Source organism: Phyllobates terribilis, unplaced genomic scaffold (assembly GCF_046119375.1).
Source record: "Phyllobates terribilis strain yellow unplaced genomic scaffold, ASM4611937v1 Scaffold_3__8_contigs__length_932513732, whole genome shotgun sequence".
Lineage (NCBI taxonomy): Eukaryota > Metazoa > Chordata > Amphibia > Anura > Dendrobatidae > Phyllobates > Phyllobates terribilis.
Window position 1 is genome coordinate 701,481,638 of NW_027362763.1, and position 12,915 is coordinate 701,494,552.

Here is a 12,915-nt window from a genome sequence, read left to right on the forward strand (position 1 = left end):
AGTACAAGTGCCTCGTAGATGTACCCGAGGATTTGAGGGAAGAATGCACCAGTGAGTCCGTGCATGAGGAGTTTAAGAAGGCCGTGGGAGCCTGTAAGGTGTACTTGACCTCAGAAGCTAAACAGCTGGTGGTCCTGTCCACGACCGAAGTCACAGTGAAGAGGGTGGCTATCCTAAGTGACATGCACTGGCGATGTATTAACACGAAGCGGTTTCTCCGGTTGAAGACAGAACAAGCCGTTAGACAACTAGAGTTGATGAGGAAAGCTCACAGTATGCCTGAAGAGGTCATCCGGGTGCCTCATGTTCTGGTGAGGAAGCTCGTTGGGAGAAATGGTCGAGCCATGCAGATGATGGTCAAGAAGTCTGGTGTGGTGAAAGAAAGCAGTCCACGTGATCGTCAGGACTGGATACCAGACGAAGACGGCATAGTATCATTCTCCGCTGTAGGAACAGAAGAAAGCCTGGGATATATGCGCATGCTGTTGGAGTACCGAGTGACCTACCTGCAAAAGGTAGAATAGTTGAATCTCGCTAGACTGCGAGTGGATAGACAGCATCATCTGAGTAGCAGAAGATGGCAGCCGTCTAGAAATTATGAGACCAGACAGAGAAAGGGCCCCCTAAATAACAGAACAGCTATAGCTGGAGTTAGGGACCTTTCAAGATGTCCTGAGAGTAGTGGGCGTGGGTTTAGAGGTAGTGAGACCTCCAGTAACTCAGGTTTGAGCAGCCCATACAAACGACCCAATAGAGGACGGAACATTACGGAGTCGAACCGGTCCTTAGATACCAGGGCATGTGAGTCACACCGCTGTATGACTGACCGCTGGGAGCGCGGGAGACCTGACAAGGTTATGACTGACCGCTGGGAGCGGGGGAGGTCTGACAAGATTATGACTGACCGCTGGGAGCGGGGGAGACCTGACAAGGTTACCACTGACCGCTGGGAGTGGGGGAGCTCTGACAAGGTTACGACCCGGAAAGGTGACCTGACGAAGTCAGTGACAGTGACAAATGGTAGGTCCCTAAGGAATGGGCTAATGTCGTTGACTAAGGTTCCAGGGGCTGAGTAGCACAATTGTAAAGTACATGGTCTCTATGTGAGCTGGGGGTTATAGTGATTGTGTATATTATGTGTTCAACCCCACAAGTTTGAACAGAGGGGGGGGGATATGTAATGCAGCGACTTGCTGGCATTACGGTAATGGTCCAGGATGTGTTTTACCTGACTATGTACCTTCCCCCTCAGGTGACTGGTCACATGACTGTGACATAGCACAGCTCCTGCGCGCACAGAATGTCTGTCTGATCACATGACTGTGACATCAGCAAGGTCCTGTCAGTATGTGTGTGTGTGCGCACGGGATGCATATATAAACCCTGCTTGATGGGAGACAGGTGTGTTCTGTGAGAGAGGCGTAAGGCCTGTTCCCGTGTGTGTGGGACACCGACCGTGTGTGGCCTAGTGAGGCCGAGTGAAGCCTGGTGCCTGAAAGGTCGAGACTGGATCCTGTGTGGATGCTAGTGGCCTTGGAAGGCAGAGGTTTGAGGAAGAGTCCTGAAAGGCAGAGCCTGGATCCTGTGTGGATGTCAGTGGCCTTTGAGGGAACGACGGCTAGAAACCCCCACCTGGGAAGCCGCAAAACCACAGTGGTGGCGGAGTAATGGACTGAGACAGCTAAACCCGGCAAAGGTAATACACTACGTTATATGGACATTGCTATGGACATTGCTATATGATTACCTTGCTGAAGGCTGTACCTGGAGCAAGTGGGCCTGTGTGTCACTTGGCTCATGAATATTATATATATGTGTGTCGGCGTGCCACTGAGTTGGACCCGGTCATATGCGGTTTATGAAGTAATAAACTGCTGAGCATTGTTTAAAAACGGAAAGACATTGCACGTGTGCATTGATTGTCGCAGCGAAGCGAGTATCCCCATTATGATGTCTAGCGCTGCCTTACATGTGTTAATAGTAAAGTTGAGCAAAAAGATTCACGCTGCCCTAGTCCATTCTCTAGTCCTCCGTGGCAGCCAGACTATGGCAGTCTTGACTCCTGCAGCGAGCATCCTGGACCAGCAACTCAGGCACAAGAGGCACCAAGATCTCGGCCCAAGGATACCGGCCGCAGAAGTGAAGATTGCACTAGTCCAGCTGCCATGGAGGACTGGACTGGATGCCTTACCAGGGGAGTGCAAATGTTTTTGTCAGACATTTGTTAATATAAAAATAATTTCTGGAAAAGAAAAGAAATGGTTACTTTTAGCAGATCTGAATTTAGAATAGCGGAAGAAAAAGTTTTTATATCAAAACTTACTACAGTTATCCAAAACTCTCCCCTGAAAGGCTTGAAGTAGAAGAAAATAGGCCGCCTCACTTCTCGCGCCACCCTAGGTCAGGGCATGCATTGTCTCTGCATACTACAGGGTCCTAATTTCATTTTATATTTCTGATACTTTTATTCTCAGTAGTAAAAGTACATTTTCGCATTTTCAGTATTGGCTTCATAGATGGAGCGAGGCAGTTGCAGTTCATTGGGCTTTTTTTTCCGTATAAGCGGCCGTGCACAGAGAACACGATAAAGTCATTGGTTTTCACAAATTGTTATTTTTTCTCTCCGTTTGCTTTCCCAGATTCCTATCTGTAAATGTATCTCCTTTTCTATTCAGCGTATAAGTCAATTGTGCCATTGTCATACAGAAATGAGCCATTGTTCTGTGTGATGGTAGAAAGAGACATTTCAAAGTGTGTTTAACGCGGTGAGCAGAGTTGGAGATTTATGACGGAAGACGACATTTTTTATCTTTTATTTCCTGGGAAGGGAAAGTTCAAGTATTTGAACTTTTCTTAAATATAAAAATGCACAGAGTTAGATCAATCCCAAAAGCTCAGCTATTGAGATAGTTATTCCATTGTGACGCACTCATACCGAATTCTTGCTGCTAATGTAAAAGAAGTTCATTTGCTATGATATCTCTGTGTTATCGAGACTGCAGGGAGAAAAACCTACAGATGTGTTCACCCTTACCCTAAAGGGATATTCCAACATTTGAAAGTTATCCCTCATCATTTCGATAGGGGAAAACTTCCTGATTGCTGGTGGTCTGACCACTGGGACCCTCAACGATCCTGATAACAGGACTCAGATCTGAATAGACCCCACTCCATTCATTGTCTATGGGACTGCCAGAAAAACCCACATGCAATGCTCTGTTCTTTTCAACAGTACCTTAGACAATGACTGGTGCGGAGGCAAAGCATGCGCACCTCTGCTCCATTTCTACCTGACAGGACTGCGGAGAGCCACATTCTAGGAATTGCCGAGGGTCCCAGAGGTTGGAAACCCAGTGATCAGTATGATTTCCCCTTATTTATAAATAGAAGGTAACTTTCAGTTGTGGGAATATCCCTCTAAGGAATCCAATTTCTCCTGATGGAAATTAAATATAATCTCATGAAATGCCTTTAAAGGGAATCTATCTGCAGGTTTTTGCTATTTCATCTGAGAGCTACATGATGTAGGGGCAGAGACCCTGATTCCATTGATGTGTCACTTATTATGCTGTGTGTTGTTGTTTCAATAAAGTCAGTGTTTTATCAGCAGATTATCACTACAGGACAAGGGGTCTCGTGCCATCTAGTTCTCCTGCTCTGTGTAACACCTCCTCCACCACTGATGAGCAGCTTTTTGTTAACGTACTGTGTACACAGAACGCTGCCAATCAGTGGTGTGGGTGAGTTTTACAAGGCTCAACATTCAGAGTACTGCCAGACCTGCAGCAGAGAAAATATCAAAACTGTACCAAACAGCCCAGTAAGTGATACATCGCTGGAATTGGGGGCTCAGCTCCTACTTCATGCTGCTCCCAGATTATTTAGCAAAAACCTGTTGACAGATTCCCTTTAAAATTTTCACCAGGATTTAACCCATTTCACAACCTGTGGATGTCCACATAAAGTCACATATAGCATAAACATCTCTTAACAGAGTATCACAAAATGATGTCTTATTCAAAGTTGGTCATGATGTAAGCTGCCCATAGACATACGTTGGCTTTTGATAAAGATCTTATTTTTGGGGGGGATTAAAAAAAATAATGCAGCTTGCAAAAGTGTTCACCCCCTAGGCATTTTTTGTGTTTTGCTACTTCACAACTTGGAATTTCATTGTTTTTTTTTGAGGGTTTGCATCAGTTCATGTACAGAACATGCCTATAACTGTGAACATTTGGTTTTCTTTTTATTGTGAAACAAACAACAAATAGGACAAAATAAATGAAAACTTCAGTGTGCATAACTATTTACCCCCCTAAAGTCAGTACTTTGTAGAGCCTCCTTTTGCAGCAATTACAGCTGCAAGTCACTTTGGATAAGTCTCTATGAACTTTCCCCATCTTACCACAGGGATTTTTGCCCATTTGTCAAGGCAAAACTGCTCCAGCTCCTTCAAGTTAGATGATTTCCTCTGGTGAACAGCAATTTTCAAGTCTGACCACAGATTCTCAATTGGATTAAGGTCTGGGCTTTGACTAGACCAAAACATTTACACATTTCCCCTTAAACCACTCGAATGTTGCTTTATCAGTATGTTTTGGGTCATTGTCTTGTTGGAAGGTGAACCTCCGTCCCAGTCTCAAATCACTGACAGAATGAAACAGGTTTTGCTCAAGAATATCCTATATTTGACCCCATCCATTTTCTCCTTAACTCGGACCATTTTCCCAGTCCCTGCTGGCAAAAAACATTCAAAGCACGATGCTGCCACCACCATGTTTCACTGTGGGGATGGTGTTCTTGGGGTGATGAGCTGTGTTGGTTTGGGCGCCAGACATGGTGTTTACTTTGGTGGCCATAAAGTTCAATTTTGGTCTCATCTGACCACAGCATCTTCTTCCATACATTTGGGGAGTCTCCCACATGTCTTTTGGCAAACCCAAAACAATCTTTACAATTTTTGTGTGTAAGTAAAGACTTTTTCTGCCCACTCTCCCATAAATGCCACCTCTTTTTTTTCTTGTTTTTCAGTACATGATATGGTAAAGTCAATGTTGTCATTCAAAACTACAAATCATACCACAAAAAACCCATGTATGGAAAAAAAAGAAAGAAGGACAGGAAAAAGTGCAAAAATGAAAATTGTCCCATTGGGATGGAGTTAACTTATGTTCCCCAAAAAATTAAGGCTCTCCAGGTAGATATTTGGTATCGTGAAATATTGCATCCCTTGTTAAAATGTCTAAAGCAGTGGTGGCAAAATAGTACATTATGACCAACCACTAGATGTCAGGGTGGGATGCCAGTAAAACTTGCTAACTGCAGTGTCATTTGTCTGTCCCAAGTCTCCTGGTTGGTAACTTACCTTAAGCTCCACAAAAAGTAGATCGCATACTATAAAAGTGTGACAACCTCTTTACTAAATCATCAAAAGTTGCCAAAAACCATGGGGGTTATTAGAAAGAGGTTTGTTTCGAAGCAAGTTGGAACAGTTAACACAGTGCAATCTGCATTTAGTCCCTGCCAAAGCATAAGCCTGCAGCTGTTGGATCGTCCAACAAATAGAATGAACAGAACCTTATCAATGACCAGAGCTTTTGCGCTGGCTAAGAAAACACATGCCTCAATGCAAAGTTATAGTAATAACGAATTATATAATTCATAGCTCATGTATCTAGACGCCATTTATATCCTTTGTGCTGTAATGGTCAAATTTGCTTTTTGTGCATTTACCTTCTTTGGATGCTTTAGAGAATCAGTGGCAGAAATTGATGGCGGATTATAGGTTAATTCAGTGTAATTCAATGTAGCTTTTTCGTAACAATTGTGAACTCGCTTGCTCGTTATTCTTTGCTGATATTATTCGGAGCCTGTGAATGAAGCACTTGCATTACAAGTAAAATATTAGTGGATTATATCAGGATTTAGACATGTAATCCACATGTATCAATTTAAAGAGAATCTGTCACCAGTTTAAGTTACCTGATTTGAGAGCAGTATAACGATGTATCACTTCCAACGAAGTATCACTTACTGGGCTGCTGGCTATAGGTTTGATAAAGATCACAGTTTTAGCTGCTGCAGATTTACCAGTTTTCTAAATGCTGAGCTCAGTATAACCCCGCCCACAGCACTGATTGGCAGCTTTCTATGTATGCTGTGCCAATCAGTGGTGGGGGTGTGGTTAGACTACCTGGCAGCAGGTTTACTAGTCCTCTAGTGGTAATCTCCTGCTGATAAAAGAGGGATTTTAGAAAAACTACAGCAAGCAGCCTAGTAAGTGACACATCTCTGGAATCAGGGTTTCAGTCTCTATTTTATACTGCTCTCAGATTAGGTAGCAAAAACCAGGTGACCAATTCCTTTTAATATTATTCCCAGTAAAGGATAATGCCTACAGTTGGTGGGTGATATTCACATTCAGTGTAATTCCTCCATTCACATAATTTTATTCCTAATCAAACTACAGTAGCTTGAAGGAGGGGAGGCAGTCCCGGAAATCTCTCAAAGATCTCGCGTATTTGCCACAAGACTTGACCTATTTAAATCAGGACAAAAAAGTGCTTTGTGTCAAGCAGGATGGAAAAAATGTTTCATCACATTCATACACCCTCGCATTTGTCTCCTCCATTATATTATGCTGTTACGTTAAATGAAAGCTTTCCCAGCCTTGTCTGCGGCTCTGATTATTAAACCGTCGCGCCGTACCCAGCAATAAAGGACCGTCGTGGCGTATTACCGCCAATACAGATAAAATAACCTCAAACGAGGAGATGTTTGCTTTACTCACATGTCTGCAAACCATTAGCAAAAAATAAAAGAATTAAAGGGAACCTGTCACTAGGCTGGGAGCCACTAAACCACCAGCATGTTTGGGTTCCAAACATACCCATGTTAAAACTAGCCTTTTTTAAAGGGAGGTTATCATCATAAAAAAAATCTTATTTTTCTCTGAAATGTTTTTTTTTGTTCCCATATCACAAACTTAATTAAAAATAAAGGATAGAAAGCTTGCAATTTTCACACGACTGCAACTGAGGCTTTTTTAGGCTCTAACTTCCTGCAGTTTCTGGAAATTTACATACATATTAGCCGCAATGAACAGACTCTGACCATATCCTTTGTTTTGAAGCATCTAATGAGTGTGTGCAAAGATCATTTTAAAGGGAGGGGGAGCAAGGTCGGCTATGACATCGCCTATTGTGATCGATGGATCCTGTGCTGTCAGCTGTGTATAGAGCTGTTGTTACCTGTCATTATAATTCTTCCTCTGATGACACGGTAGGAAACTATATAATGTCAACAGTTTATGTCTTTCCACCATCTCAATCTCTCATGCTTTATGTATGTAGATGTATTTACAATGTTCATCCTGGAGATGATCATCACTTTCCTACTAAGTTAATTCCATTTGATTCTGGAAATTTTTGACATCGGTTTCCCTCCATCGCAGGTGTCTTGCTGGCAGCCATGATAATATAACGACGGTCCAGGTGCCCGGTGGGATCTTAGAACACACTGATGCTTCAGAAGATTTACAGCCGTACACACCTTATAAATACTCAATCACTGCTCATAACAACGAGGGCCTGCTGCAGAGCTCCTGGTCGGTGGTCCGCACTCTTGAAGCTGCTCCTGAACTTTTAGACCCACCAACAGCCGAAGTAACAAGTGCATATTCTGTGAGTCTTACCTGGACCGCTCCTGCAAGACCCCATGGAATTATAAGAAAATATCTCATCATGTATCAGGAGAGCATGAGCGAGCCTACATCCACCACATTCACCGGGTCAACATTAACCATCCCGGTAAGTCATCAATGTGTGCCATTGTATGCCGCTCTTGATTCTCTATCGGCAGATCATCTCTATCTGTAAAACTATGCTCCTCAACATTGACATTGCAACACCAAATAGGAAAAGTCATGGAATTATGGAAATCACAGGCCGGATAGACACTTTACTGATCTGCAGATGAAGAAAAAATGGAAACGAAATTTTAAATTTATTATTTATTCATCTTCATGGGGTTGTCCATGTGATCTCTAGATGGAGACCGGAACCTGCAATGGAGCCGTGGAGGCTGGAATTGAGGTCTGTCCTCTACAGCGTTGAGTCCTGCTTTTGTCTTGTTGGACACAATGATAGCCGGAGATAAATCCGGAGACTACATAGGCAACACCATGAAGAGGCCTTTACGAGGGAACGTCACACTGGTCTTACTCCCAGGATTATGGTATGGGGTAGCGTAATGTACGGTAATAGTCTTCACTCCAGGTACACTAACAGCTTGGAATTACATCAACTTGGTTATGGAATCAGTGGTGCGGCCATCTTTACAAAGTGCCCAAGAGCCATTTTTTAACATGACAATGCCAGGCCACGTGATTTCCAGAATTCCAAGACTTTTCCCTCTAGGTGTAATTTTAATGTTGTTAAGTGTATATCCATGTATTTATCTGATATTTATCTATAAGAGATGAGCTAAAAGATTTGCAGGAGCATGGTCCAGTGTCCACATTGGTAGTCCATGGCCTCCGGACCAAAGCCCTGTGAGCCTCCAAAATGCCAGCATCCCTGGCTCATCTTCTGGTTAGTAGGCCCAGCATGACGTCATGTGTGTGTCGGGCCATAATAATAAGTCACGCCAAGCCTTCTAATGAGAAGAGGTGTCGGGCATGTTGGCCAGTAGTAGAAGGTTCACAGGGCTCTGGTCCAGAGGCAATGGACTATCGATGTGAACACTGGACCAAGGTCTTGCAAATCTTTTTGCTCATATCATTCTTTCTATCTATCATACTGTATATGGACAAAAGTATGGGACACTCTTCTTAATCACTGAATTGTGGATTTTTTCATTGAGTCCCATTATCCTCGGTGTATAACATCCGACCCCTCAACCCTAGTGTATAACAAGCCGCCCCATTGCCCCCATATGCAATATTTGGTCCCATTGCCCCCCCCCCAATATGTAATATCCAGCCCCATTGCCCCCCGGTATTTAACATTCAACTTTATCACCCCCAGTGTATAACATCTGGCCCCATTGTCCCTGGTATATAACATCCGGTCCTCTTGCCCCCTGGTGTATAACATCTGGCCCATTTTTCCCCAGTTTATAACCTCCAGCCCCCCCATGCTGTCTTCCTTTACTAACATGTGACAGATCGGCCGGTGGTGCAGAGCTCCCTGATACCAGTGCGGTCCTGTAATAGGAGCCACAGGGGTAACAAGTCCGTCCATGACATTTTGTCCTCTTAAATCTGCCCCATCACCTGTGAGTGATATTATTGAGAAGAGGAAAGAACCGCAGCAACTCAGCCACGATGTGGAGACCCCGTAACATTACAGAGCGTGAGGCCGAGTGCTGAGGAGCAGAGGGCAGAAAAGTCACCACCGCTCTGCTGACTCCATAACTGCAGAGTCCAAATCTCTTCTGGTATTAAAGTGTTTGTCCACTGTTCTTTGATTGATGACCTATCCCTAGATCGGCTGCCGTCATCGATAACAGCTGATCGGCAAGGGTGCTGGGCGTCAGACCCTGGTTGATCAGACATTAATGCCCTATCCTAAGGATAAGTTATCAATCAAAAAGTAGTGGACAACCTTTTTAACATCAGCACAAACACTGCGCCCCTGACGGGAGCTTGTTGGTAAAGGAGTGCAGCTCTTACAAAATCTTTACTGTCCAGCTTGTAAGTGCTACTCTGAAGCTGGCTGAATTACTGGATCAGGTCGGCTTCTGTATCTCTTCAATACTACAAATGCTGCAGAGGCTCCTTCAAGTAACAGCATCGGGGAGAGCACAATTCGGGACAACGGCTTGGCTATGCCACTGGTCCAAGCTGTTTATCTTCAGGAGCGCACCGTCCCCCGGCAGGAAGGGAGGCTAGGGTGAGGCGTGCTCATGATGATCTATCTACCTAAATAATTACAGTAAAATATTTCAAAAGTTACAGCAAAGACCACTGGGAAAGGTATTTTAGAGGGGTGGCGCTCTTTGATGTGCCTTATTCTGTATAGGGACAACCTCTAGACACAACACGTTTGCCCTCCTGGGTTTAGGGATGGTTTTCTTTTCCATCCAAAGGCTTGTGACAAGCGAATCATACTCAGATGACTCATTTTTTTATGGTTCATAGAAGACTAAAGTGAAATTCAGCAGCTGTTCAGGACAAGTGACCACTCTATCAGCTATATTATAACCTCCTAATAGAGAGGGAATTGCGCTCGAGCACGGGGTTAGCGGTGATTATCGGCAGGTGAGTGCTTTATTGAAGTTGAAAAACCATTAACATTGATAGAGTAATTATTTCAACTTGAAAGTAATTACCTTGATGGGTGATAACCACTTCACTGTTCCGTGGCGTGAGAGGGGCCTGCGCCGGCGTCAGCTCTGCGGGCTTCACACGAAAAAAAATTACGAGAAAACTGCTCGCATTGAATTAGTAAATTCCCTGTAAGAATCCTGTGCAGTAAAATCAAATGATTTCACCCTCAGCAAAAGTTAATTTCCCACTTTATTCTGGACATAAATCCGGCATTTTCCTTCTTCGTTTCTTGCTATTATACATTTTGCGCGACGGTTAAACCCATTTTAAAATATTTATTTAAGATGCGAATGCTTCCCATCAATAATTTATACACAATTGTTATTTTATTATTGTAGATTTAGGCGGCGCAGGCTGAGATTAGGACAATTCTCTTTTTTTTTTTTTTTTATAGATTTTGTACTGAAGCCTGACTTTAACCCCATCTGTCTGTCAGTCCAGTATAGATATATGTCTATTTATCAATATATATAATAGATATTAAATATATATTAGGTAGATAGATATTAGACAGATCAATAGATAATAGTATATATAATAGATATATGTCTATATTTATCAAATGTAATCTACATTGATATCTAATATCTAGCAGATGGATATTGGATAGAGAGATCTGGATATTTTATAGATAGCTTTTGAGAGATAGATACAGATATTAGCTAGTGAAATAATAGAGATATTTATATATAAGATGACTAGATAGATAATAGATAAAATGAGAGACACAGATATTAGATGATTAGATAACATGAAAGAGATAGATGGATAAATAATGATAAATAGATACAGTAGAGACCAAAAGTTTGGACACACCTTCTCATTTAAAGATTTTTCTGTATTTTCATGACTTTGAAAATTGTACATTCACACTGAAGGCATCAAAACTATGAATTAACACATGTGGAATTATATACTTAACAAAAAAGTGTGAAACAACTGAAAATATGTCTTATATTCTAGGTTCTTCAAAGTAGCCACCTTTTGCTTTGATGACTGCTTTGCACACTCTTGGCATTCTCTTGATGAGCTTCAAGAGGTAGTCACCGGAAATGGTTTTCACGTCACAGGTGTGCCCTGTCAGGTTTAATAAGTGGGATTTCTTGCCTTATAAATGGGGTTGGGACCATCAGTTGTGTTGTGCAGAAGTCAGGTGGATACACAGCTGATAGTCCTACTGAATAGACTGTTAGAATTTGTGTTATGGCAAGAAAAAAGCAGCTAAGTAAAGAAAAATAAGTGGCCATCATTACTTTAAGAAATGAACGTCAGTGAGTCCGAAAAATTGGGCAAACTTTGAATGTGTCCCCAAGTGCAGTTGCAAAAACCATCAAGCGCTACAAAGAAACTGTCTCACATGAGGACCGCCCCAGGAAAGGAAGACCAAGAGTCACCTCTGCTTCTGAGGATAAGTTTATCCGAGTCACCAGCCTCAGAAATCGCAGGTTAACAGCAGCTCAGATTAGAGACCAGGTCAATGCCACACAGAGTTCTAGCAGCAAATACATCTCTTCAACAACTGTTAAGAGGAGACTTTGTGCAGCAGGCCTTCATGGTAAAATAGCTGCTAGGAAACCACTGCTAAGGACAGGCAACAAGCAGAGGAGACTTGTTTGGGCTAAAGAACACAAGGAATGGACATTAGACCAGTGGAAATCTGTGCTTTGGTCTGATGAGTCCAAATTTGAGATCTTTGGTTCCAACCACCGTGTCTTTGTGCGACGCAGAAAAGGTGAACGGATGGACTCTACATGCCTGGTTCCCACCATGAAGCATGGAGGAGGAGTTGTGATGGTGTGGGGGTGCTTTGCTGGTGACACTGTTGGGGATTTATTCAAAATTGAAGGCATACTGAACCAGCATGGCTACCACAGCATCTTGCGGCGGCATGCTATTCCATCCGGTTTGCGTTTAGTTGGACCATCATGTATTTTTCAACAGGACAATGACCCCAAACACACCTCCAGGCTGTGTAAGGGCTATTTGACCAAGAAGGAGAGTAATGGGGTGCTACGCTAGATGACCTGGCCTCCACAGTCACCAGACCTGAACCCAATCGAGATGGTTTGGGGTGAGCTGGACCACAGAGTGAAATCAAAAGGGCCAACAAGTGCTAAGCATCTCTGGGAACTCCTTCAAGATTGTTGGGAGACCATTTCCGGTGATTACCTCTTGAAGCTCATCAAGAGAATGCCAAGAGTGTGCAAAGCAGTCATCAAAGCAAAAGGTGGCTACTTTGAAGAACCTAGAATATAAGACATATTTTCAGTTGTTTCACACTTTTTTGTTAAGTATATAATTCCACATGTGTTAATTCATAGTTTTGATGCCTTCAGTGTGAATGTACAATTTTCATAGTCATGAAAATACTGAAATTTCTTTAAATGAGAAGGTGTGTCCAAACTTTTGGTCTGTACTGTAGATAGATAGATAGTTGATAGATAGATAGATAATAGATGATAGATATTAGATAGATAGATAATAGATAGATAGATATGAGATAGATAAATAGATAGATAAATTGATAGATAGATAATAGATAAAAGATAATAGATGATAAATAGATATTAGATAGATAGATAGAT

General features: G+C 42.6%; 1 protein-coding gene across 1 annotated transcript in view; it reads left to right on the forward strand.

Moving 5' to 3' along the window:
* LOC141258620 (usherin-like) overlaps nucleotides 1-12,915 on the forward strand; it is a 224,593-nt gene that overhangs the window by 63,412 nt on the left and 148,266 nt on the right. Inside the window, exon 7 of the mRNA XM_073673581.1 lies at nucleotides 7,454-7,808. Within this exon, the coding sequence (XP_073529682.1) occupies nucleotides 7,454-7,808 (355 nt within the window). The remainder of the gene's footprint in view (nucleotides 1-7,453; nucleotides 7,809-12,915) is intronic.